Here is a 26,866-nt window from a genome sequence, read left to right on the forward strand (position 1 = left end):
GCGTTAGTTTATGAATTAGGCAAGTGTTCATCAATAAAACGTGATGACGACACGTTATCTTTCCTCATTTAGCCTATAATCTAATTACAATTTGTCTATGTTTTTTTGGGGTAAAATAGTTGGACATAATTTGTCATGTGTATTTGGGACATGCTAGACAATTTCTAAAAGTAAATTTCAACCAGCAACACTTCCACCAATTAAGGTCAGTTGTAAGGTCAAACTTAAGGTCAAAGACCAATCCGAGATTAAAAAACCTCAAGTCTAATCTCTCAATGATGATTCACCACCCTAGAATAACCCATCATGTCAATGAATGATATCAAAAGTTGAAAGAAATTAAGTAGAATTGAGGCTTTCTTAATATGAAACGCATGACATCTACGACTGAAAGAGAAACGAGAAAAAAATTGTGCAGATTTGGAAAAGAGAAAAGAATAAATAGAAACACACCAGAACTTTGCACAATTGCTCACAATACTGATTTTTCTAATCAATTAAACAAAAGGTGACTTTGACCTCTGAAGATAATACAAGGACCAGATGCTACACATTTGGGCATCCGAAATGCTTGATGAATTAAGCATAATTTCAGTACTTGTGAATAGACAGTCCATAATACAAGCATCGAACGTGTTCATCTCCAACTTGTTTCATCTTCTCAAAACAACAATAGAACATTGAACGAAGATCTATGAACAAGCACACACCATCCTCAATGTAACAACAAATAACTATAAGTGTCAAGATAGAGGGCTTTACAATTTTATGTTCAATCTCCTACAGTTTTCCAGTTCCTGCAACTAACCAGATTAACTGCCACCTTCTCCTCACCCTCTATAGCAACAGGTTACAAAGTTCTTATTTAACTTTACCACCATTAGTCTGACATCTCATTGTGTGAGCAGCTTTGAGTCACATGCCACTATTTTAACACGGCCAACAGTTTCCTGGCTATCCTCGTTCTTGAACAAAGCGTCCTGTAAGATGAAGGTCCAAACATTGTCGCAGAATCTGTAGGTGTGCAGATGTCCCTGTAAAAGGAGACAATGAAATTTTGTCAGAAAAAGTTGAGATTTCACATCCGTCTTAACTCTGTCTGGAACCGGTATTTATTTGTGCATCGTGATAGAAAGATGAGATACTACAAGAACAGAAGTCCACAGGCAACAAAGCATCTGAGTAGAGATTCATCACAGTTACATCAGGAAGGAATTATGTCGTGCAGATGAGAACTAGTTGACAGCAGACTGCAATTTTTGGTTGGGGTACATTTTTTTCTTTATCTAGAAAATTTTGTTGTATGAGATACTAAACTGCAAACAAAAAAGACAGTAACAACACTGACAGGAAGGGAAAAAAAAAGGATAAACCTAGAACCCCTGCTCAAATCTTTTTGTGCATATATCATACTTCCTCAAAGTAAGCCCCTTCAAAATTTTCTATCCACTAATAACTTTGGCATATCAAATCTGTTCACCAGATTTGTGCATATGTCATGCCACGTCCTGATATAGAGTCAGATCTAAAAAAAGAAAAGACTAGATAAAGGACTTGCAACCAGATCAGATTCTACTACTGGAAAACTACCAAGACATAATTTGACAGAATTTTCAACAGAAGATAGCTGACAAGTTAATATCTTTAAATAAATATGACACATTAGCAGGCAAGGAGATTGTACGATTCTCGCTATCATCTCTTTAAGAGCCAAGCCCTATATATGCTGACAGGCTCCCTAAGGGTAGGAATTCAATAGCTTTCACGCTAACAAACTTCCGTTCAGAAATTGATTTTATACTGTCAATGTAAAGCTTTCATAGGCTAATAGTCGGATCAGTAACCATTGGCACAATTACTTGAAGGAAAATATGAACCTCGTTTTCTAGAACACAGATTAGCCCTTTCATACCACTGACTTCAAGGTTTCGTAGCCAGAAGCGGGACCAGTTACTGATGACCCAATACTTCCAAAAAAGGAACCTAATTGACACAGGGACACACCTTCGTGTCGTACACTTATTAGATAAACTAGATCTATTAGAATATTAATTATCTGACAGTAAGAAATGAAAGTTTGGTAGCGCATTACGTAAATGGAATCATCATTCAATGCTAGATTTAAAAGTATGCATGCATACAACTTTGACTATACTATATGCCTAGAGCACCAAGACGTCATTTATGTTACATAACTCTATCTAGGCACACGTAAGCATTTGCCCTGGGCCCACAGTTACGTATCGCATTTCATGTTAAGGTGTATGCCAACAAGCACAGTCAGTTTGCATAACATAAGATAAAAAGACGTTTTTTTGAAGCTAATGGAAGTAATTCAAATAAAAGAAACAATGGAAGCAAAATACGAACAAAGGAAAGAGGTGTTATTTTGTTTTTGTTTTTTCACTTACATGATATTCATTTAGTCACATATTTATTATATGGAGAAAAAATATTATGGTGGACTTGTTTTGTTGTAAGTACAAACAAAGAAAAAAGCACCCCTTGACTTAAATAGAGACTCGAGATGCAGTTTAAGGACCACCGAAAGAACAGTCCCAAATAATCATGAATGTCCCTAAATTTATTGCTTTGCATGTTTCTGTTATCTTAAAGAATTCTGAAGACATCGTGCAGTTCAAAATTCAAATATGAATTTACATCATAAGGTTTAGGCCTTGCATCTAGGAAACAGAGCGCTTGGTTGATGATCTTCGTTATGAATTTATTTATGGATTGCAAGAATATTAAAATTCCATTGAGTAAAGGAGCTTCTAAATAGTTTTATTCAACTCCAGTTTTGAAAAATCTTCTGATTGGGGATTGGCCATGTCCCTTTAAGATTTGAAGGAGCAAGTCATATATTAAATTTCGGCTTTGAAACTAACTTTGTTTATGAAACATGAAGGATGAGAAAAAAGCACACGAAAATACCAACAAGATGTCCTCTTGTTCATCAATGTCCGACAAAGAATACAGAATATTATCTGAGAACCATTACAACTAATCCGCAACTCCCAGCCATTCAAGATGAGTTAAACAATAAGGGATATCCCAAAAGTGCTCAACAATTGATGCCCATAAGCATGCTAAAAATATGCCCACTTGATTCATTACACATGCCCATAAACATAGCAAAAATCCACTCATTAGTACGCGACACCCTTACATTGTCGAAGAAACCAAAAAGCTCAAAAACCAAAAAGAAAAGAGAAAAGGCCATGCCCTCAATGCTACTGTGTACTCCGATTCAAATACGAGCACATGTAGGGCAATAAAAAATCTAGTTACAACGTCTACACAATACTAATAAACCAGCCAAAGAAGCACTTTGTAAATATGAACAAGGAAACAGATGACAATACATAATACACGGAAAAATCAATTCACTACTACATCAAACTAACTGCTCTAAAGACAAATTCACTCAAATACATAACCATTATCCACTCGGCTTCCATAAGCACCCACATTTACAGTCTGAAAGCTCTAGGGCAGCACAATAAACCCATCAATCTACACAAATCCCAAGACCTCACTTCATGAAAAACCACAAATGCAAAAGTGAAAGAAAGAAGTTACCTTGATGCTGACCTTGCTCTTCACTTGGGTTTCCAAAGCTTCAGTCATTGACTACGGCAACCCACAAACCCATCAGAAAGGTAAATCATTATAATAATAATAGTTAAATAAACAAATGCATAATAACTAAACGGAAAATAAGAAAACGAAAGCAAAGACAGTACCTTGTCGAACTGAACGAGAACCTGAATGGCGAGCTCGGGACTGAGAGTACCGTTCTGAACCATCTCATCCAAAGTCTCAGTCAAACACATTCCGATCGTCGACCTCCTGTAGAGCTCAAACGTCGCCATGTTCTTCGATCTGTCACAACATTCACACAAAGAAACGAAATTTCAGCGTTCCAGATTGAATCGGTGTAAGATATGATAAGAAGAAATCAACTGAGAAGCTGAAATCGAGAGAGAATTGAAGTTACGGATTGGTGGCGACGCTGTAGGAGATTTTCGGGTTTGTGTTGTGAAAGGTTCGCTCTGTGAACGTTGGTTCTTCGCGAGCCTTGTCAGCGCAGAAATTTGGGGCTTTTTATACCTAGCTTTTGTAGCTCAGGGGTATATATAGTCGCGACGGAATGGGGACTGGCGCAAATTACTGATATACCCTTCTCTCGGTTTCTTTTGTTCTTAAAATTAAAATAAAAATAATAAAAAGAGGAAGGAACTTCTATTTGCACATTGAATTGAATTCTTCCTCTCTTTTTTTTTGAGTCAAATATTTGTATTCATTTTTGGGCAATCACACCCACTATCAACATATTTATCAAGGAAAATAGTACTAAAAACAATCTCAAATATTACTAAAATAATGTCATACATTAAATAAAAAATTTAGCATATCATGAGGTTGAGAATAATTTGGATGATATTTACCCATCTTGGATATATCTCATCAACAAGATAGTATCTCTGGATGTATTCAGTATCATTGACAGTAAATTGAACATATGTTGCACACTCCTCAAGAACTTAAGCAAATAAGAGTGAATATTACAACAAAAAGTCGTCGTGCGAACCGAAAATTTTGAAATAGCACATAATCAATTTATCCCTTTATTTCATACGTCATATTGAACTTTAAATCTTTTAGAATTTGTTTGGGAAAAAAACTAAAGCTAACACAAAATAAATTAGAACGAAAACAAATTAATACATGAAAATATAAATTTACATCTCCAAGTTTTCATCCCTCATTAGAACAAAAAAACATGTAAATTAGAGATGCTCTTAGCCTCAAGCCCACAACAAATAGAAAAGCCTAACACCCATGCAAACTCAACCCAGCCCATCAATTCTCATTTCACCAAGCAAGCACCACTTTTCTAGTCTCTGCGAACCTAAACGTGGATGTGCCGTTTAGCTGCCACGTACCTTGTGACTGTGCACAGCTCACAAAACGTGTTCAACCCGGAACTGCATAAGATATTTATATTTCCTGTCCAAAATTCCATTACTTTAGTTTTGTTTTGGTGGTCAAATCCAATTTCTGATATATCATTGCTGAAAGCAAAGGAAATGGAAGGGATGAAAGCATCTTCATCGTCAACCTCATCAAACACAGGCATGATGTCTCGCATGAAGAAAGATTGCTTGTTTTTCTATGTTTCTTTGCAAGAGGGTTTTCGCAATCTTAAGGCCTTCTTCGTTGGTCAGGCTAAGAAGTTGACGGCAAGAAACGAGCAAGAAGCAACGGAAGCAGAGCTTCGCACAAGCAAAATGCAAGTTGAAGCTGCCGATGCAGCTGAGGAAACAAAAAAGAGACTCAGCAACAGCAAATCTGTGTAATTAAATTAATGCTCTCACAACTAGTTTATATTATATTGTTTGATTTCACTATTCTGATCTTTCACTTGGGAGTTTTTATTTTTATTTTCTCCAAGATATCAGTTCTCTCTGAATTTAGAAACAAATTGTTAGTTCACAACTTCACATCCCAACAATGAATTAAACTCATAACATTCATATATTTAATTCAACAAATTTTTGGCGGTTGGGATTGGATTGGATCGTATTGGATTACAAGAAATCGGAGAGAATGACACTAATCCAATGGTGTGTGTGGTGCCATATTGGCTGGTTTGACACCTCTAGTGGAAGTAGAAGATGGTGGACCTTCTAAACGAATATAGTCATACATGAGTCCATGGAAAGCGGCCAAAGGGCTGTTGCTAATTGGTTGTGTTAGAAACAGTGTATTGTTTCCTTCCACGAGCAATGTGGCTGGTATGCCTATGCTATACAGCCAGTAGAGGCCATGAATTCCATGCCTTAGAATTGTGTTGTCCTTTCCAATCACTCCAGTTGTAAACAGAGGAGGGTCTGCTTTCGGGTCATTTATCCGAATCTTCAATGGAAAAGCAGAAAGAAAAAAAGAAAGAACCAAAGAATCAGATTAGGCTTTTGATAGTGCCGAAACAAAGAAGGGTAACTAGGCATTTTACCACCCTACCTGTAATTCTGCGATATTCGCTGTAGCGAGGGAGATTTGAAGTTTGAAGGTTCCACTCTGATTGACATTGTCTAGTTGAAACTTGATCTGCCATGTAGTGCCTTCATATGTGTCATCATCTTTCTTCCTATTTATGAAAACTGTGTCAAATAGAATCAAACTCACACAAAAATTGGGCACATTGGAAAAGTAGGGTCAAGGAAGGACGAAGAAGTGCACCTGGTAACCTGAGCGAAGAACCAATCTTTAGCATAGTCGCTTGTGCCAATAGTGTAAATTAAGTCTTGATCAGGATATAAATCTGCATATCTTTCCCATAACCCATACTGCCTAAACCTGCAAATGCAAGAAAATGATCAAGATCTTATAATGTGGATGAGAAAAATGTATTCTTGTCATTTTGTTTTTCTAGATAAATGGCACTTATGTTGTCAATCTGCGAATATTCACCGTCTAGCAATATAAGCATGTTTGTGAACATGTACTTCATTTCTAGCACCCATTCGTAAGCATGTACTTCATTTCTAGCACCCATGTTAATTTTGATCAATCCGAAATAAATTAGTCAAAGAATTGGGTCACATAAGTTTGTCACAGAGAGAGAGAGAGAGAAAGAGAGAGAGAGAGGTCAAAGGTCACCTGTCAGGATGGTTGACATAAAGTTTATTGATATAGTTTGGATTAGGATCAGGAACATAGAATTCAGCTGCAGAACGATCAGGGATGCCAATTTCCCATAATGTTGGTCCATCTCTTGGAGGCTCATATACAAGCTCACCCACGTCAATATCACAACCTGCTTAATTAAAACGCACTAATGTGTTAATCATATTGATAATAATCTTGAAGAGGAAACAATTAAAAAGGAAGAAAAATAATAGATGGACCTGCGGTTATGGTAATGGCTGCATCATATCGATAATCTCCAATGAAACCAGGAACCCATGCATAAAGATTATATTGTCCCTCACGTATATTCTTTATAGAGTAATAGCCATGCTCATCTGCCCTAGTCCAGAACTGGTAGCCCTGCCACAATGCAAACACTAAAAATGAAGAAGATTTGCCTAAATGATCTATTTTATGTACAATGGGGACTTGTTTTGTTTTGTTTTCTGGGTTAGTGAATTAATGCACTTCTCGCTTGGTAATAAAATGGACAAAATAATATCACCTTGCAATCTCTTTGAAAGGATCCAGCATCTCCTGGTGGTGCCAAGCCTACATAAGCACCCTTTCCCGGAATGCAATCTTCACTAACGTACCTAGACATGTATAGTTTTTAGACAATAATGTAGTGGAAATTCAAGACGTGAATATCTCGTATTGAGTCATAATCTAGTAATTCGGGCGCAGTCAATCATGAGTAATAATTTAGTAATTCGGGAGCAGTCAATCATGTCCTAATATTAACAAAATCATTTGTTATATTTCTTATCATATTTCTCATATGAGATTTTATATTTTTCACACAGTCGCTTACGTGGAATCACCACATAATAAACCTCAATTTCACGTCAATTCTACATTCTTCAACAACAAGGCGCAAGTAGAAGCAAACAATTCAATTTTATAAGGTTTGGACATACGGCAGAAAGTTGATTTGGTTAAGTACCTATCTCGAACCTGTATTCTACCACTAACATTACCCCGTTGATCCGACGGTGGAAACTCAATGGAAGCAGGGAAATCGTAAGGCCATTTTTGCACTTCTGTCATCATCTGGAGTACTCCAAAAGTAACATACATTGTCCATAAAAATGGGAAATTATTTGTTTAATATAAATACTTGTAGAGGGGGTTTTTGTTTTAAAAATTAAACCTGGCTTTTTGCATCCTCCCAGAGTGGTGATGGATCATCATTTGCATTGGACGTAACAGAATTAAGATAGATAAAAACAGGGCCAAAGACTTTCTTCCATGGCTCATCTGGTTTCAGCTTCAGCACCAGGTCCTCTCCAGAATAATGAGCACTAAGAAACATCTGATTTTTTTAATTTTATTTTTCCACAGGTTAGTACAATTCAAGATAGTTTATTTGCAAAAGAAAAAAATAAAGTGTAACATAGATGATCCTAAGATAGTTTGTTCTAACCTTGGGATTGAATAAATAAAAAGCGAATCAAGAGCAAAACCGAGGGAACGAGTGCATAATGAGAAAGTGAGAGGGTGAAAATCACTACATATTATAATACCAAATTTCATGAACTTGAACTTAACAAAAAAAATAAAGCAGAATTACGAGTATCAGCTCGTATCGCAACATTTTAATACCAACTGATAAATCACATAATATGACAGTTGCTTGAACATTGTAAATACATGAAATTCAACTGCTAAAAAATATATATAAACAAATAAATTATTGCCACATCATTTCAAACTTCTGAAAAGTTATGAATTGATGCCCTAGGATTATTGGTTTTGAATATGATTATGGTAAAAGGAAGTTAATTTTACTCACAGCAAGACAAGTGGGGCCAACATGGGAGGTGAGATTCTGTTTGAGGGGTCCACCAGATCGGAACTCATCACTGGGAGTTATTTGCCAGAACCCCACGGGTGGGTCCATACAAATCCAACCGTGAACCCGCAGGTTTTGGTTCTCGCTTGAGTATTCGTATTTGTCATCCACCTACAATTGTATTTAGGAGCCACAAAATTTTGATATTCTAATTGTAATTCTAAGCTTTTATGAATAAATGTTTTAATTTCCAAATATACACAAAATTATCAAAATTTTAAGTTGCATGCATCATGTCAATTATTTTTAAAAAATAAAATAAAAAATAGTATCATTTGGATTAGAAGATATAAAATTTGGTAATGGACATAAAATTTATTAATTGGACTTTAGAAATATTAATTTCTTATATAATTCAAAAAATACACATAAATATTTTGTTATTGAAGAAAATGAGGGATTTGAAATATCAGTTTTTTCTTTTGCCCAAAAAAAAGGTTGTTCTTGACTTTTTTTTTTATTTAAAAAAAGTACAAGCTGGAGAGGGGGGAGGGGGGAGGAGGGTTTACACAAATATTCATTGGGTGCCTGGAGATTTCGAACCTCTACCCATGCCACGTCTAGTAGAGGTGGAAAAACTCAACCAACTGAATTATACCCCACTAGCCAGAAAAACTTGTATGAAATGGGGATAACACTATTTTGCTATTTCCGGCCAATCACTGTTTGCCACGTGAAAAAGTTATCACGTGTGGCATATCGTGACTGGCCGGAAATAGCAAAATAGTGTTATCTCTGTTTCATGTAAGTGTATCTCTCCCCACTGACATAGCTCTACTTTTCTTATATTATCAAATCTATGTATGATTCTTATAAGAAATTAACATCTTATGAAGTCCAAATAAAAATTCCAAATATCCCTCGTTTTAAACCTTTTCATCTAATTGTAATGAGTATTTTCACTTTTACAAATAGGGTATGAGAATATATTTGTGCTGTCTTGAAAGGTGCATTAATTACCTCTCCCTTGAATTCTGGCTCTATCGGATTAACAAGAAGGACTGCCTCAGGTACGTCTAAGACTTTACTTCTCTCCTGCAATCGGTCATCAGGAAGGGGCATGTATCTTTGCCTGTTATCTGCTATGGCCATGTATTGAAACCTAATGATCACCCACAAAAAATTAAACTTATAAGTAATCCCTAATTAACTTGACACAACAAAGATAGAAAAACAATGAAGAAGAGAGGTTTGGTTACTTTTCTTTTCTGAGCTTGAACACAATTCTGGTCTGGGGAAGGTTGAAAGGAGGCCATTCTTTTAAGTGATCATAGATGGCGTAGGAGTAGAATCCCGAAGAATTACGAAGCATAATAAACCTGAAAGAAAAATCATGTTCTAAATCTTGTTAGTGTCGATCGCAACAACAAAAAAAATGTTAACAATAATCATAAAATACTTGGGATGTGTTATTAGTATTTCAAAATAATCCTTATGCACTCCTCGTTATGTTGCAAAAGAGAAACTATATTGAGAAAAGTGTAAGATAACTATTTTGAAGTGTCGGCGAATTACAGCTTCCTTTATTCTCACATTTCACAAAAAGTTTGATTCTTGCTTATTTTTCTTCTTGTTAAAAAGAAAATATATGGACTTCCAACCTTTTGTCTATGTTTAGAGGGACAAGCTTGCCCTTTTGAGAGGGATTCCACTTTCTTGTGAACGAGACCTCTACTTGTTCATCGCTTTCCACTATAACCTCGAATTTTGTTCCTTTAATCCTGCATATAGTAATTCTTGATTGGATAATACAAACAAAATATACTAATTAAGAAAACACCATAATATTGCCATAGTAAATAATTCAAGATTTTGATGAAAAGACAATTCAGAATCCAACATTTCTACAAAAATTTTGAGCGACAAAGAATATTAGTTGTACAAAATGAGATGGCTAAATGCAATATAGGCCAATGGGCACCAATAATAATTGTTGCTATTAGCGCCACTTATAGTGCATTTAGCCACCTCGTCCTGTCCAACCAACATCAATCACTATACTCAAATGATTGAGTGGTGGAAATTAAGAAAATAACATATATTCATTTCTTCAGAATATGGTAAAAGAGAATGATTAAAAGTAGAGTAGTTTGACGTACACATAAAATGTTCCTGTTGTGCCCACACTTCCAGCTTCACTCCATACAAGGTCCCAATACCTTTAAAAGGTTCAACATTGACAAAAAAAAAAAACGAAAGAAAGAAGAATTGCAAGTAGTTACGAGGAGAAGCATAGGTACCCTACCCTCTGTTAACTTCTTCATTAAGAACTTCTAGCAAATTGTCGATGCCATTATATTGTATTCTGGTAACAATTCCATCTGGTTTTGACAAGGTAACTTGGAGTATGCCATTATCCATGACTACCTATGTACATGGCAAAAAAGGTTAAACGATACACTTATGAAACCGATAACATTTTTAACCATTAAAACTTTTTCATATGTGCTAGGGGCATATGTGATAGTTATTCATAATCTCAATTTTTGTTTTCCATCTTGATAAGCCTCTCGTAAAAAGACCAAAGAGAATTCGTTCACTTCGCTTTTAATAATAAGAGCATGTTTGAGTGTGATTCTGGATGAATTCATGAAAACACTTTATATTACAACCAAAAACACTTCCTTCGATTGCGTGGTATTTTACGGATAGAAGCTATGGGCAATTACTTGTATGAATCTTGAACTACATATTAGGGGTTTCAAAACTTCAAAGCATGGGTGTTATACATAATAACAATTACATGCATCCAGGATCCAGCGAGACCATAAAAAAACCTAGAGCATATATATATAAGACTTACATGATGGTCCTGAATATCCAATTTCACCCTTTGAGATGACATAGTGAGGCCTCGCTAGCTATATTAGCACAAGAAAATCTAATTGTGGCTTTTGAGGCAGCAATGTTGAATTTTTGTGGCTTGTATATATAAAGAATTTCTTATCTGCTACCACTTGGTTTTTCTTCAACTTAAAAAGTAAGCCTTCTTTTCTTTTACTTCTCTCTGGCGTGTGATTCATTTTCAACTCAGTATCGTGCAAGAATCGTTATGTGCAAAAAGCTAAAAGCACACCAACCAACCCCATTTTTAATCAGTCATGAATAGTGTGTGATATTTCTGTTCCTTCTTTCAGTTACAAATGAAGCAAAGCATAAGCTTTTCGGAAGTACAGATCGATATATATTTTTATTAAGTCTAACTAACAAGGAGAGTGAGATTTTTCACACACACATTACTAAGATGTCATGGGAATTCGAACATGAAATCACTTATTTACACTTCAATGCTATTTTCCACTTGGCTAGACTGTGCTGCTGGCTAGCTAGAGATTTGGAGTTTGATGATCCAATGTGATATTTGCAAACATCACCAAATATTCTTGATGCGTCTAATCTCAAGTTATAGGCAACTACTAATTAACTAATTGTTGAAGTTAATTTGGTGTTGCTTGGACAACCAGAAAGGGCCTGGTGTTGAGTGATTGAAGGAGCTGATCCTGGAGCTTGAGTTTCCTAGACTGCCTGGGAAGTCAAGCTATAGCCAAACTATTTTTTATTTTCCTAAGAAATACAAAGTACACCCCGGACTATTTGTTAATGTATGCATTTTGAGTTATTTCTTTTGGCTTCCCTTGACAATTTTGTAATAGGATTTTTATTGTTTCTATCAAGCTCAAGCTTAGTTTAAGAATAGCTTCTCTAGGTGTTCCTAAACTAACATCTATCCTATGGAGGTTCAAGCAATTTGACAAAGGTAAGTATGCATTGCATATCATGGCATTAAAACTATTTTCATAAAATGATGACTAGTCATCTATTTCTCGTATGACTAGTCATCCTTGCTCTGTAGGATTTCCAGCTGGATAACAAACCTTTTTGTCCTATCCTCCTTTCTCTCTCTGCTGCCATGTGGGTATTCTGACCTAAGGGAATTTTTGTCTTTAAATGCTATCAATTCCCTCTTTTGCAGCCGTCTCTTTTGGGTTTGAAGTTTTGGAAAGTTTGGCTTGCCATCTTTCGCTTCTTCTTCTTCGAGAGAACCATCCCATATTTCATCTATGAGTTTTTCCAAAATGATTTCTTCTTGAAAAACTGCATTTGACTTTGAATCTGCATCTAGCTACATAGAATAATCTCTCATTTATATCTAGGTCAGATTCATGACTAATTTCTTCAAGAGAATGGTTTCTTGAGGAAATTGGTCATTCTCATTTGAATCCAAATTTTGGTTTCGGTTTGAGTTAGAGCTTGCAAGCTAGTGCCATGGGATGAAAGAGCTGGAGAAGGAGCTGCCATTGCCATGAAGAACTGAGCTTCAAGCTTTGCTAAGTTGGAGAAGAAGATTGCACAAAGGAGGTATAGCTCATCTTCCTAAATAGACCTAGGAATTTCTTGAGCTTGCTAGTGTTCTTTGTAAGAATCTTTTTCTACTTAGTGGAATGCCTGGTCGGTTGATGACCCCCAGTTTTTCCCAATGGTGGGTTTCTGGGTGAACAATTTCTGGTTTTTCATCTCTGTAAATTTTCTGGGTTTCTGTTCTTGATAGTTGACTAGTCATCTGGGTTTGTGCGGTTGACTAGTCATCTTTTTCAGCTGTTTGGTGTTTGCTTGATTATGCTGTCTTCACACACTTTCACCATAGTTGTTGCTAGCACAGGGGATGCCTAGATTGACGGGTCCTTCTGAGTGCCTAGGTTGTCACTAGTAATTCTCTAGGCTTGCAGGTACATCTTGGTATGCTCTGTGTATGTTATTGTTTGGTATAATTCATATCTGACAGTTGACTAGTCATAAGAGTATTTGGTCATGGTCTAGAGTGTGTGAAGTTTGTTGCATTCTTGGTTGAATATCTTTTAAATTTACCCCTCGTCACCTAAGTGCCAATTTCACTATTATTATTACCACAACCCCAATTATCAAAAGTTTGCAAAAGATTTATACACAAGGAAAAATTAGAGAATCACTTTGGATAAATTATTTCCACTAGTTGTAATTAGTCTTATACAAGTTACTTGCAGTGGCGAATCCACGATTTGAAAGTCAGCTGAGTAAAATTTACATACTAAAGATAAATAAACATTAAAAAAAAACCAAGTCACAAATAAATACCCAAAAAAAAAAAAATTCAAACAAGAGAGTTAAAAGATGGTATATTAGAGTGTATGATCAGAATATCGCAATGTAGTGTTATTAATCTATGAGTTTGAAATGAAGAATCTTGTGATTAAATAATAATTTATGATAATGAATAATACACTCTTACCACATTTGTATACCACATTTCTATATCATCTTATGTGACAATTGAGTGGACAGCCACATCAATTAAAATTATTTAATATTTTTTTTCTTTTATTATTTATTTCAGTGTTTGTTTTTCTAATTGTCTTAATTAAAATGCACTTCATCAATTTAATTGATGTGGCATATAATATGGGCATGCCACATCATGTGGTATAGAAATGTGGGATAAAAAAGTGGTAAGCGTAGCATTACTCTATGATAATTAATGGGAATTTCATTTTGGACCTACTGGAAAAAGCAGGGATGCCTGATTGCAAGCATGCTGACACTCCAATTGTTTAGAATCATGACCTTATCAAAATCAGGCACTCACTAACAAAGAAAGATATCAAAGGTTAGTTTGAAGATTAATTTACTTGTCATATACTCAACCAGACATTGCTTATTCTGTTAGTGTTTTCAGTCAGTTCATGCATTGTCCAAGTGAAGATCATATGAATGCGGTACTTTGAATTCTTCAATATTTGAAATTGGTGCCAGGGAAAGGGCTTATGTTCTCTAAGAATGATAATTTGAATATTGATGGGTATACAGATGCAGATCGGGCAAGTTGTATTACTCACAAGAGATCTACATGAGGTTATTTCACGTTTATGAGGTAATTTGGTTAATTGGAGAAGTAAGAAGCAGAAAGTGGTTACTCTTTCTAGTGCGGAAGCTGAGTTTATAGGGATAACCAAAGAAATTTGTGAACTCCTTCGGTTAATAAAGTTCCTTACATAGCTTAGTTATTATGTACCCGCATATGGGATGAACTTGTTTTCTGATAATTAGGGGTGGGTGTGGTCTGGTCCTGTCCGATTTTCACCTCACATCGAAACCAGAACCAGTACTATTCAACCAGTGCGGTTCGGTCCAATTTTGGTAAAAACAATTATGAAACCAGTCGGTCTAGTTTAAACTAGTTTCGGTGCAGTTTCTGATTTTTGACCGGATTTTTTTTTTTCAAAATGTTTTTTTATAAATTCCAACTAAAATTTTATATTCGAACTTAACAATCCTCAAATGACCCAATTTCATGCTAAGATAGATGATTTGGCCTAGAAAAGAGAGGTGCTTTGAAGTTGGGTTTGGGGAAATATTAGTTATGGGATTAGAAATTTAGCATTAGACTTAAATAAATTTTAAAAAATAGAAAAATGCATAGCCTGTCCAGTTTAGCATTAGACTTAAATATATATTGTTTGATTTCACTATTCTGATATCAATTTTCTCTGAATTTAGAAACAAATTGTTAGTTCACAACTTCACATCCCAACAATGAATTAAACTCATAACATTCACATATTTGATTCAATAAATTTTTGGCAGTTGGGATTGGATTGGATTACGTGATAGAATTGGATCGTATTGGATTACAAGAAATCAGAGAGAATAACACTAATCCAATGGTGTGTTTGGTGCCATATTTGCTGGTTTGACACCTCTAGTGGAAGTAGAAGATGGTGGACCTTCTAAACGAATATAGTCATACATGAGTCCATGGAAAGCGGCCAAAGGGCTGTTGCTAATTGGTTGTGTTAGAAACAGTGTATTGTTTCCTTCCACAAGCAATGTGGCTGGTATGTCTATGCTATACAGCCAGTAGAGGCCATGAATTCCATGCCTTAGAATTGTGTTGTCCTTTCCAATCACTCCAGTTGTAAACAGAGGGGGGTCTGCTTTCGGGTCATTTATCCGAATCTTCAATGGAAAAGCAGAAAGAAAAAAAAGAAAGAACCAAAGAATCAGATTAGGCTTTTGATAGTGCCGAAACAAAGAAGGGTAACTAGGCATTTTACCACCCTACCTGTAATTCTGCGATATTCGCTGTAGCGAGGGAGATTTGAAGTTTGAAGGTTCCACTCTGATTGACATTGTCTAGTTGAAACTTGATCTGCCATGTAGTGCCTTCATATGTGTCATCATCTTTCTTCCTATTTATGAGAACTCTGTCAAATAGAATCAAACTCACACAAAAATTGGGCACATTGGAAAAGTAAGGTCAAGGAGGGACGAAGAAGTGCACCTGGTAACCTGAGCGAAGAACCAATCTTTAGCATAGTCGCTGGTGCCAATAGTGTAAATTAAGTCTTGATCAGGATATAAATCTGCATATCTTTCCCATAACCCATACTGCCTAAACCTGCAAATGCAAGAAAATGATCAAGATCTTATAATGTCGTGGATCACGTCTACACATTTGTGGATGAGAAAAATGTATTCTTGTTATTTTGTTTTTCTACATAAATGGCATTTATGTTGTCAAACTGCGAATATTCACCGTCTAGCAATATAAGCATATTTATAAACATGTACTTCATTTCTAGCACCCATTCGTAAACGTGTACTTCATTTCTAGCACCCATGTTAATTTTGATCAATCCGTAAACATGTACTTAATTTCTAGCACCCATGTTAATTTTGATCAATCCGAAATAAATTAGTCAAAGAATTGGGTCAAATAAGTTTGTCACAGAGAGAGAGAGAGAGAGAGGGGTCAAAGGTAACCTGTCAGGATGGTTGACATAAAGTTTATTGATATAGTTTGGATTAGGATCAGGAACATAGAATTCAGCTGCAGAACGATCAGGGATGCCAATTTCCCACAATGTTGGTCCATCTCTTGGAGGCTCATATACAAGCTCACCCACGTCAATAACACAACCTGCTTAATTAAAACGCATTAATGTGTTAATCATATTTATAATAATCTTGAAGAGGAAACAATTAAAAAGGAAGAAAAATAATAGATGGACCTGCGGTTATGTTAATGGCTGCATCATATCGATAATCTCCAATGAAACCAGGAACCCATGCATAAAGATTATATTGTCCCTCACGTATATTCTTTATAGAGTAATAGCCATGCTCATCTGCCCTAGTCCAGAACTGGTAGCCCTGCCACAATGCAAACGCTAAAAATGAAGAAGATTTGCCTAAATTATCTATTTTATGTACAATGGGGACTTGTTTTGTTTTGTTTTCTGGGTTAGTGAATTAATGGACTTCTTGCTTGGTAATAAAATGGACAAAATAAAATCACCTTGCAATCTCTTTGAAAGGATCCAGCATCTCCTGGTGGTGCCAAGCCTACATAAGCACCCTTTCCCGGAATGCAATCTTCACTAACGTACCTAGACATGTATAGTTTTTAGACAAAATGTAGTGGGAATTCAAGACGTGAATATTTCGTATTGAGTAATAATCTAGTAATTCAGGCGCAGTCAATCATGAGTAATAATTTAGTAATTCGGGCGCAGTCAATCATGTCCGTTCTAATATTAACAAAATTATTTGTTATGTTTTTTATCATGTTTTGTCATATGAGATTTTATATTTTTCAACACGCAGAATCACCACATAATAAACCTCAATTTCACGTCAATTCTACATTCTTCAACAACAAGAGAAAAAGTTGATTTGGTTAAGTACCTATCTCGAACCTGTATTCTACCACTAACATTACCCCGTTGATCCGACGGTGGAAACTCACTGGAAGCAGGGAAATCGTAAGGCCATTTTTGCACTTCTGTCATCATCTGGAGTACTCCAAAAGTAAAATACATTGTCCATAAAAATGGGAAATTATTTGTTTAATATAAATACTTGTAGAAGGATTTTTTTGTTTAAAAAATTAAACCTGGTGTTTTGCATCCTCCCAGAGTGGTGATGGATCTTCATTTGCATTGGACGTAAGGGAATTAAGATAGATAAAAACAGGGCCAAAGACTTTCTTCCATGGCTCATCTGGTTTCAGCTTCAGCACCAGGTCCTCTCCAGAATAGTGAGCACTAAGAAACATCTGATTATTTTTATTTTTATTTTTTTCATTTTGATTAGTATCACAGATAAATCAAAATGAGGAGAAAAGAAATTTTCCACAGGTTAGTACGATTCAAGATAGTTTATTTGTAAAACAAAAAAAAAATGAAGTGTAACATAAATGATCCTAAGATAGTTTTTCTAACCTTAGGATTGAATAAATAAAAAGTGAATCAAGGAGCAAAACCAAGGGAACATGCATAATAAGAAAATGAGAGCATGAAAATCATTACCTATTATAATATCAAATTTCATGAACGTCAACTGAACAAAAAATTAAAGCAGAATTACGAGTATCAACTCGTATCGCAACATTTTATTACCAACTGATGAGTCACATAATATGACAGTTGCTTAAGGATTGTAAATATATGAAATTAACTTGTGAAAAGTTATGAGTTGATGCCCTAGGATTATTTGTTTTGAATATGATTATGGTAAAAGGAAGTTAATTTTACTCACAGCAAGACAGAAGGGGCCAACATGGGAGGTGAGATTCTGTTTGAGGGGTCCACCAGATCGGAACTCATCACTGGGAGTTATTTGCCAGAACCCCACGGGCGGGTCCATACAAATCCAACCATGGACCCGCAAATTTTGGTTCTCGCTTGAGTATTCGTATTTGTCATCCACCTACAATTGTATTTAGGAGCCTCAAAATTTTGTTATTCTAATTGTAATTCTAAGCTTTTATGAATAAATGTTTTAATTTCCAAATATACACAAAATTATCAAATTTTTAAGTTGCACGCATCATGTCAATTATTTTTAAAAAATAAAATAAAAAATAGTATCATTTGGATTAGAAGATATAAAATTTGGTAATGGACATAAAATTTATTAATTGGACTTTAGAAATATTAATTTCTTATATAATTCATAAGATCCACATAAATATTTTGTTATTGAAGAAAATGAGGGATTTGAAATATCAGTTTTTTCTTTTGCCCAAAAAAAAAGTTTTTCTTGACTTTTTTTTTTTAGTACAAACAACTGAAGAGGGGGGGAGGGGGGGGGGGGGGGGGGATTTACACAAATATTAATTTATTGGGTGTTTGGAGATTTCGAACCTCTGCCCATGCCACATAATTAGTGGAGGTGGAAAAACTCAACCAACTGGATTATACCCCACTAGCCAGAAAAACTTGTATAAAATGGGGAGAGCACTGTTCTGTTATTTCCAGCCAATCACTGTTTGCCACGTGAAAAGGTTATCACATGTGGCATATCATGACTGGCCGGAAATAGCAAAATAGTGTTATCCCTGTTTCATGTAAGTGTATCTCTCCCCACTGACACAGCTCTACTTTTCTTATATTATTAAATCTATGTATGATTCTTATAAGAAATTAACATCTTATGAAGTCCAATTAAAAATTCCAAATATCCCTCGTTTTAAACCTTTTCATCTAATTGTAATGAGTATTTTCACTTTTACAAATAGGGTATGAGAATATATTTGTGCTGTCTTGAAAGGTGCATTGATTACCTCTCCCTTGAATTCTGGCTCTATCGGATTGACAAGAAGGACTGCCTCAGGTACGTCTAAGACTTTACTTCTCTCCTGCAATCGGTCATCAGGAAGGGGCATGTATCTTTGCCTGTTATCTGCTATGGCCATGTATTGAAACCTAATGATCACCCACAAAAAATAAAACTTATAATTAATCCCTAATTAACTTGACACAACAAAGATAGAAAACAATGAAGAAGAGAGGTTTGGTTACTTTTCTTTTCTGAGCTTGAACACAATTCTGGTCTGGGGAAGGTTGAAAGGAGGCCATTCTTTTAAGTGATCATAGATGGCGTAGGAGTAGAATCCTGAAGAATTACGAAGCATAATAAACCTGAAAGAAAAATCATGTTCTAAGTCTTATTAGTGGCGATCGCAACAACAAAAAAATGTTAACAATAATCATAAAATACTTGGGATGTGTTATTAGTATTTCAAAATAACCCTTATGCACTCCTCGTTATGTTGCAAAAGAGAAATTATACTGAGAAAAGTGTAAGATAACTATTTTGAAGTGTCGGCGAATTACAGCTTCCTTTATTCTCACATTTCACAAAAAGTTTGATTCTTGCTTATTTTTCTTCTTGTTAAAAAGAAAATATATGGACTTCCAACCTTTTGTCTATGTTTAGAGGGACAAGCTTGCCCTTTTGAGAGGGATTCCACTTTCTTGTGAACGAGACCTCTACTTGTTCATCGCTTTCCACTATAACCTCGAATTTTGTTCCTTTAATCCTGCATATAGTAATTCTTGATTGGATAATACAAACAAAATATACTAATTAAGAAAACACCATAATATTGTCATAGTAAATAATTCAAGATTTTGATGAAAAGACAATTCAGAATCCGACATTTCTACAAAAATTTTGAGCGACAAAGAATATTAGTTGTACAAAATGAGATGGCTAAATGCAATATAGGCCAATGGGCACCAATAATAATTGTTGCTATTAGTGCCACTTATAGTGTATTTAGCCACCTCGTCCTGTCCAACCAATGTCAATCACTATACTCAAATGATTGAGTGGAGGAAATTAAGAAAATAACATATATTCATTTCTTCAGAATATGGTAAAAGAGAATGATTAAAAGTAGAGTAGCTTGACGTACACATCAAATGTTCCTGTTGTGCCCACACTTCCAGCTTCACTCCATACAAGGTCCCAATACCTTTAAAAGTTCAAATAAACAGAATAGTGAACTTTTAATATCTATTTTTTCCTTCAATATTGACGAAAAAACGCAATACGAGGAGAAGTATAGGTACCCTACCCTCTTTCAACTTCTTCACTAAGAACTTCAAGCAAATTGTCGATGCCATTATATTGTATTCTGGTAACAATTCCATCTGGTTTTGACAATGTAACTTGGAGTATGCCATTATCCATAACTACCTATGTACATGGCAAAAAAGGTTAAACACACTTATGAAACCAATAACATTTTTAACCATTAACACTTTTTCATATGTGCTAGGGGCATATGTGATAGTTATTCATAATCTCAATTTCTTGTTTTCCATCTTGATAAGCCTCTCGTAAAAAGACCAAAGAGAAATCGTTCACTTCGCGCAAGTTTGAGTGTGATTCTGGAAGAATTCATGAAAACACTTTATTACAACCAAAAACACTTCCTTCGATTGCATGGTCTTTTACGGATAGAAGCTGTGGGCAATTATTACTTGTATGAATCTTGAACTGCATATTAGGGTTTCAAAACTACGAAGCACACGGGTGTCTTACATAATAACAATTACATGCATCCAGGATCCAGCGAGACCATAAAAAAACCTAGAGCATATATAAGACTTACATGATGGTCCTGAATATCCAATTGCACCCTTTGAGATGACATAGTGAGGCCTCGCTAGCTATATTAGCACAAGAAAATCTAATTGTGGCTTTTGAGGCAGCAATGTTGAATTTTTGTGGCTTGTATATATAAAGAATTTCTTATCTGCTACCACTTGGTTTTTCTTCAACTTAAAAAGTAAGCCTTCTTTCTTTTACTTCTCTCTGGCGTGTGATTCATTTCCAAGTCGTGCACGACTCGTTATGTGTGCGAAAAGCTAAAAGCACACCAACCAACCCCATTTTTAATCAATCATGAATAGTGTGTGATATATCTATTCTTTCTTTTAGTTACAAATGAAGCAAAGCATAAGCTTTTTGGACGTTTTAAGTTTAACTTAGGAGAGTGAGATTTCTCACACACACATTACGTGATGTCATAGGAATTTAAACATGAAATCACTTATTTACACGTCAATGCCTTTTTCACTTGGCTAGACTGTGTTGGTTAGCTAGAGATAGAGATATGTAGTTTGATGATCCAACGTGATATTTGCAAACATCATCACCAAATATTCTTGATGCGTCTAATCTCAAGTTAAAGGCAACTACTAATTAACTAATTGTTGAAGTTAATTTGCAGGAGCTGATCCTGGAGCTTGAGTTTTCTAGACTGCCTGGGAAGTCGAGCTAGCTAAACTATCATTTTTTATTTTTTTATTTTGCTAAGAAATACAAAGTACACCCCGGACTATTATTATTACCACAACCCCAATTATCAAAATTTTGCAAAAGATTTATACACAAGGAAAAATTAGAGAATCACTTTGGATAAATTATTTCCACTAGTTGTAATTAGTCTTATATAAGTTACTTGCATTGGCGAATCCACAATTTGAAAGTTAGCTGAGCAAAATTTACATACTAAAGATAAATAAATATTAAAAAAACAACTCATCACAAATTAATACAAAAAATAATATCAAACAAGAGAGTTAAAAAATGGTATATTGGAGTGTATGATTAGAATATCGCAATGTAGTGTTATTAATCTATGAGTTTGAAATGAAGAATCTTGAGATTAAATAATAATTTATGTTGATGATATGATAATTAATGGGAATGACAGAGAGGAAATTTCTAGACTCCAAAAGTATTTGGCAACTGAGTTTGAAATGAAGAATCTTGGTGGACTCAAGTATTTTTTACGTATTGATGTGGCCCGATCAAAGCAAGGTATAGTGTTTTTTTTTTTTTCCCCTCAAATGAAGTATGTTTTGGACCTACTGGAACAAAAAAGGGATGCCTGATTGCAAGCATGCTGACACTCCAATTGTTTAGAATCATGATCTTGGAAAGTATCAAAATTAGGTACTCACTAACAAAGAAAGATATCAAAGGATAGTTGGAAGATTAATTTCCTTGTCATATAATCAACCAGACATTGCTTATTTTGTTAGTGTTTTCAGTCAATTCATGCATTGTCCAAGTGAATATAATATGAATGCGGTACTTCGAATTCTTCGATATTTGAAATTGGCGCCAGGAAAAGGGCTTATGTTCTCTAAGAATGATAATTTGAATATTGATGGGTATACAGATGTTGATCAGGCAGGAAGTATTACTCACAAGAAATCTACATGAGGTTATTTCACATTTGTGAGGTAGAGAAGTAAGAAGCAAAAAGTAGTTACTCTGTCTAGTGCAAAAGCTGAGTTTATAGGGATGACCAAAGAAATTTGTGAACTCCTTTGGTTAATAAAGTTCCTTACATAGCTTAGTTATGTACCCGTGTATGGGATGAACTTGTTTTGTGATAAGTAGGGGTAGGCGTGGTCTGGTCCTGTCCGATTTTCACCTCACATCGGAACCAGAACCAGCACTATTCAACCAGTGCAGTTCGGTCCGATATTGGTGAAAACAATTATGAAACTAGTCAGTCTAGTTTAAACTAGTTTCAGTGCAGTTTCTGATTTTTTACGGGATTTTTTTTTTCAATTTTTTTTAAAAATAACAAATTCCAACTAAAATTTTATATTCGGGCTTAAAAATTCATAAATGACCCAATTTCATGCTAAGATAGGTGATTGGGCCTAGAAAATAGAGGTGCTTTGAAGTTGGGTTTGGGGAAATATTAGTTATGGGATTAAAAATTTAGCATTGGACTTAAATAAATTTCAAAAAATAGAAAAATGCATAGCCTGTCCGGTCTAGTTTTGTAAGGTGTGAAACTAGCACTGAAATCGGTTTGAACCAGTCCTGTCCGATTCACTGCCAGCTTGTTGACTTTTTAGTCAACACGATTTTTTTCCAATTTTTTCCTTCTAGTGAGGCTCGGTGTTCCAATTTTCAGGTCTCGATGCCCACCCCTAGTGATAACAAGGATGCAATAGGTATTGCACATAATCTAGTTTAGCATGATCACACAAAGCATGTTAAAGTAGATCGACATTTTATCAAGAAAAAAACTCAAGGCGAAAATTCAATTTTCATTTGTTAAATTAAAGGATCAATTAGCAGATATATTGATAAAGACAGTTTCTAGTAGAGCATTCCACAAATCACTAGACAAGTTGGGCATTGGTGACATCTATGCACCAACTTGAGGGGGAGTGTTGGTGTGAGCGTGAGTTGATTAATTTGTTTCCTTGTTTTATTTATGATTTCCTCCTGTAAACAAAATTAGGAGTTATAGTTTGACTTGGCCTCCAAGGCAAAGTGTATTATATATATGGTCTCCTACAAGGAGAAGAATACACAGAAAATTCCCACAATTACTCTCCCATATGTTAGCAGAGGTCATCCACCTTTTAAATAAATAGAAAAATTGCAACAGTCTTCTCATGCACATACTGACTTAAGCGTCAGAATTTCTGCAAGTATTCCTTTCTCCTCACTCATCATTGTCAAAAGCTAACTAATCAACGTTTACTTAAAATGATATGAGCACCATATTGAGGTTGAAGGATGGTTAGTAACGCAGGAGCATGAGCATAGGAGGGAGAGAGTTCAAAGGTAAAGTGTTGCAGAATCAATGACAAGGCCAATTTTGCTTCCAGCATAGCAAAGTTTTGTCCAATGCAAATCCTTGGACCGGCTCCAAAAGGAAAGTATGCAAATTGGTTCTTTGTTGCCTTTGAAACTCCATCTGAAAACCTCTCTGGCTTGAACTCATGTGCATCCTCACCCCACAATTCTTCGTTATGGTGAACAAGCAGTATGTGTAAGGAGACATCGACTCCAGCCGGTAATGAGAACCTTCCAAGCTGTGTTTTCCTTCGAAGGGTTCGTGGAAGCTCAATACCTGGCGGGTATAATCGAAGAACTTCAAGTAAAACCATGGTCACCTGAGACATTTTGTATGGTCAAGGTCTCTAAGTATAACTACATATGCAGCAAGAGAATTCACTACAAAAATATATACTTACAACTTTTAGTTGGCTTAGGGCATCAAAGGTTGGTGGGTTGCTTCCAAAGGCTTGCAAGACCTCTTCTCTTGCACGAGTTTGCCAATTTTGGTTTTGACTTAGCAAAACAATTGCCCAAACAAGCAGCGTAGAAGTGGTCTCTTGGCCAGCGAAGTAAAACAACTTACACTCCTCAATTACATCTTCAACACTCATTCCAGTGTTTCTCTTGTTCCCATGTTCTCGAATTTCCTTCAAGTTGGACTCCAAAAGTATACCTAACAAGTCATGATTACTGGCTTCACCCATCTTAATTGCCTCTTCTCTTTTATTTATAATACCCCTGAGCAACACTCTTATTTCTTTATTGATTTCCTTCATCCTCTTGTGATGCTTGGTTGGTAGAAACGGAATGTGAACACTTTGGATGGCTGCTGCATAATTTTTTGTTTGTTGTTGTAGTAGCTGAAATATTTTTCTTCCCTCTTGATAGCTACTTCCAAATGCAGCCCGAGAAATCACATCGGCCGACATATTTAGAAGACATGGCCACACATCCAACTCACATGAACCTTCTTTGGACACCAACCTCTCCCACTCGTTAATCATCTCGCTACAGCTGTGGTAAAATGTTGGTAACATACCCTATACCAAACAAGGAAAAATTAAAAAAGAAATCCAAAAGTTCTAAACAAATATACATTAATTTAGGAAAAATAAAAATGTAAATGAATGTTGGTGAGTACCTTTAGCTTCTCTAAATGGAATGCTGGGTTGATAATCTTCCTGTGTTTAGCCCATTTCTCATCTACAGTGGATCCAAGGCCCTGTACTAGCAAGTCGATAATAGGGTTTGCTACTGTCCTCTGAATATTTTCATGTTTGTTGAATATTTCTTTCAAATCTTCTGGATTCAAGATGTTCACCTTTGGTATGGGGCCCACCCAGACAAAAGAATTCCTACCTGTATTTTTTTGGTTTAAAAAAAGGTTAAAATACTTTTTTGGTCATTGGGTTTCATGCATAAATTTTTTTAACCAAATTGGTCAATTTGTTTCTTAAAGTTTACAATTTATAGACATTCTGTTATCTTCTGTTAACAAATTGAGGTAAATCTTGGGTTGCAATCAAAATTGTGACGTATAAGGAAAAATAAAAAAGCCAAACTAAATTAAAATGAAATCAACAACTTAACAATATATTTTGGTGCTCTATCACTTTGATCACATCTCCTTGCCATCCGAAGTCACAATATGTTTCTCACTCAATCGATTCAAGCTTCAATATAGTATCCAATCCGTGACCTTATACCTCACAATTTCAATTTCAACCCAAGCTTTTCCCCAATTTTTTAAACCCTAATTGCACAACATACCCTAGTTGAGTTAAAGGATGAATATTGAATGTGCTTCCTAAAAAAATAAAAATAAAAATTGCACCTCCAAATTGAATTTTCGTATACAATCATCAAAGGCTTGCTTCCCAAGATCATTAGCCCCACCCAGTCTGCTTTTGTTGAAGGAAGGAAGATTAAAGATAATGTCCTTTACAATGACCAAATATGTATTTAACCCAAAAAAAACTATCCAAGTTAAAACTTATAAAGAAGATTACACACCATACAACATATACATACATGGATAGGTAGAAAGGTGATAGGAATTAATGTAAAAGTATTTGGCATACCGTAAGTGTTCACAGTTTGATGGACAAATGGCATGACCCGTGGCGCTATATCATGGGAGGTGGAAAGTTTCATGGGTTTGGATTGTGCTTGTCGCAGCATCATTGAGCTATCCTTGGTGTCTCCAAACAAAAGCCTGTAAGAATTGCCTGTAAAGCCTTGCTCCTTCAAGCATCTTTCTAGTTTTTTTGGCCTCAACCACACCCAATTCAGCACCCTCCATGCCCATGCAATCACTATGCTCACCCAAACAACAATTAGTACTGCAACGCAACTGGCCATTGATACCTCCCTTTGTGCTAAAACTTGTGTTTGAGATTTTTGAGAGAAAAAGAGAAAAATAGAGATGGGTTTCTAGAGAAGAACTTGTTTGATTGGATGGAAACTGATGCACACAGGATTTTAAATAAGAAGTAATATTAGTCAGAAGAAAAAGAAAAAGAAAAAGGAAACAATTTTAAGAGATTCCATTTGAATGACGGTATTAATCCAAATCTATGGATTTAGATGGCATTAATTATAAGGTAAAATTATTTGTTTATTGTATAACAATCAATGTATATACATCAAGAGTTGAATAAGAAAGAAATAAGAAAAGAAGTGAATTTAAAATGATTCTTTGAATATAGTCATTTCATATTCATTTTAATTATACTGTATCTAATTATTTCAAATGCATTCAATCTAATATGGAAAAAGTTAATTAATATGGAAATTTAGCATATCCATTTTAATCATATTCATTTTATAGCAAATTTAGCCTAGTTGTCAAATCCAAATCCCCCCTTCATCCAAATGCAACTTAAT

At 35.3% G+C, this 26,866-nt stretch overlaps 5 protein-coding genes across 7 annotated transcripts; 1 reads left to right on the plus strand and 4 right to left on the minus strand.

The window, feature by feature from the left end:
* On the minus strand, positions 460–4,115 carry LOC18791535 (transcription initiation factor IIA subunit 2). Its single transcript, XM_020555876.1, has 4 exons — positions 4,001–4,115; positions 3,747–3,885; positions 3,583–3,633; positions 460–1,034 (listed from the first exon to the last, which is right to left on the minus strand). Exons 2-4 carry the CDS (start codon positions 3,873–3,875, stop codon positions 894–896), a joined length of 321 nt encoding a protein of 106 aa, XP_020411465.1. The 5' UTR covers positions 3,876–3,885; positions 4,001–4,115; the 3' UTR covers positions 460–893.
* Positions 5,019–5,569, plus strand: LOC109946756. Its single transcript, XM_020555474.1, has one exon. The coding sequence runs from the start codon at positions 5,094–5,096 to the stop codon at positions 5,361–5,363; it is 270 nt and encodes an 89-aa protein (XP_020411063.1). The 5' UTR covers positions 5,019–5,093; the 3' UTR covers positions 5,364–5,569.
* On the minus strand, positions 5,519–11,437 carry LOC18791541 (probable rhamnogalacturonate lyase B). 2 transcript variants are annotated; one of them, XM_007225068.2, is made up of 15 exons: positions 11,355–11,437; positions 10,797–10,918; positions 10,651–10,710; positions 10,153–10,272; positions 9,751–9,870; positions 9,512–9,653; positions 8,492–8,662; positions 7,850–8,011; positions 7,643–7,749; positions 7,202–7,292; positions 6,915–7,056; positions 6,667–6,823; positions 6,247–6,363; positions 6,028–6,154; positions 5,519–5,922 (listed from the first exon to the last, which is right to left on the minus strand). In XM_007225068.2, exons 1-15 carry the CDS (start codon positions 11,394–11,396, stop codon positions 5,620–5,622), a joined length of 1,983 nt encoding a protein of 660 aa, XP_007225130.1. In that variant the 5' UTR covers positions 11,397–11,437; the 3' UTR covers positions 5,519–5,619. The 2 variants fall into 2 exon arrangements, with proteins under 2 accessions (XP_007225130.1, XP_020411062.1); XM_020555473.1 differs by having other exon boundaries at positions 10,797–10,914; positions 11,355–11,436.
* LOC18793599 (probable rhamnogalacturonate lyase B) lies at positions 15,105–21,082 on the minus strand. 2 transcript variants are annotated; one of them, XM_007225074.2, is made up of 15 exons: positions 20,991–21,082; positions 20,451–20,572; positions 20,289–20,348; positions 19,791–19,910; positions 19,390–19,509; positions 19,152–19,293; positions 18,125–18,295; positions 17,481–17,642; positions 17,273–17,379; positions 16,884–16,974; positions 16,597–16,738; positions 16,349–16,505; positions 15,867–15,983; positions 15,648–15,774; positions 15,105–15,541 (listed from the first exon to the last, which is right to left on the minus strand). In XM_007225074.2, the coding sequence occupies exons 1-15, from the start codon at positions 21,030–21,032 to the stop codon at positions 15,239–15,241; spliced, it is 1,983 nt and encodes a 660-aa protein (XP_007225136.1). In that variant the 5' UTR covers positions 21,033–21,082; the 3' UTR covers positions 15,105–15,238. The 2 variants fall into 2 exon arrangements, with proteins under 2 accessions (XP_007225136.1, XP_020411061.1); XM_020555472.1 differs by lacking the exon at positions 18,125–18,295.
* Positions 23,890–26,344, minus strand: LOC18790656 (cytochrome P450 CYP72A219). The gene is made up of 4 exons (XM_007227195.2): positions 26,062–26,344; positions 25,122–25,339; positions 24,397–25,020; positions 23,890–24,315 (listed from the first exon to the last, which is right to left on the minus strand). The coding sequence occupies exons 1-4, from the start codon at positions 26,339–26,341 to the stop codon at positions 23,890–23,892; spliced, it is 1,548 nt and encodes a 515-aa protein (XP_007227257.1). The 5' UTR covers positions 26,342–26,344.

The sequence above is a fragment of the Prunus persica genome, chromosome G1 (assembly GCF_000346465.2).
Source record: "Prunus persica cultivar Lovell chromosome G1, Prunus_persica_NCBIv2, whole genome shotgun sequence".
NCBI classification, from domain to species: domain Eukaryota; kingdom Viridiplantae; phylum Streptophyta; class Magnoliopsida; order Rosales; family Rosaceae; genus Prunus; species Prunus persica.

Excerpts from the sequence above, each read along its gene's own strand:
- LOC18791535 (XM_020555876.1), bottom strand. The coding sequence starts at position 3,875 with ATGGCGACGTTTGAGCTCTACAGGAGGTCGACGATCGGAATGTGTTTG. Across the intron at positions 3,634-3,746 it reads TTCTCGTTCAGTTCGACAAG|TCAATGACTGAAGCTTTGGA; the intron begins GTACTGTCTTTG and ends GGGTTGCCGTAG. Across the intron at positions 1,035-3,582 it reads AGAGCAAGGTCAGCATCAAG|GGACATCTGCACACCTACAG; the intron begins GTAACTTCTTTC and ends CTCCTTTTACAG.
- LOC109946756 (XM_020555474.1), top strand. The coding sequence starts at position 5,094 with ATGGAAGGGATGAAAGCATCTTCATCGTCAACCTCATCAAACACAGGC.
- LOC18791541 (XM_007225068.2), bottom strand. The coding sequence starts at position 11,396 with ATGTCATCTCAAAGGGTGAAATTGGATATTCAGGACCATCAT. Across the intron at positions 10,711-10,796 it reads AATGAAGAAGTTAACAGAGG|GTATTGGGACCTTGTATGGA; the intron begins GTAGGGTACCTA and ends AACCTTTTAAAG. Across the intron at positions 7,057-7,201 it reads CCTTTCAAAGAGATTGCAAG|GGCTACCAGTTCTGGACTAG; the intron begins GTGATATTATTT and ends GCATTGTGGCAG.
- LOC18793599 (XM_007225074.2), bottom strand. The coding sequence starts at position 21,032 with ATGTCATCTCAAAGGGTGCAATTGGATATTCAGGACCATCAT. Across the intron at positions 20,573-20,990 it reads TGGATATTCAGGACCATCAT|GTAGTTATGGATAATGGCAT; the intron begins GTAAGTCTTATA and ends CCATGTACATAG. Across the intron at positions 20,349-20,450 it reads AGTGAAGAAGTTGAAAGAGG|GTATTGGGACCTTGTATGGA; the intron begins GTAGGGTACCTA and ends GAACTTTTAAAG.
- LOC18790656 (XM_007227195.2), bottom strand. The coding sequence starts at position 26,341 with ATGGCCAGTTGCGTTGCAGTACTAATTGTTGTTTGGGTGAGCATAGTG. Across the intron at positions 25,340-26,061 it reads TCAAACTGTGAACACTTACG|GTAGGAATTCTTTTGTCTGG; the intron begins GTATGCCAAATA and ends AAAAAAATACAG. Across the intron at positions 25,021-25,121 it reads TCCATTTAGAGAAGCTAAAG|GGTATGTTACCAACATTTTA; the intron begins GTACTCACCAAC and ends TGTTTGGTATAG.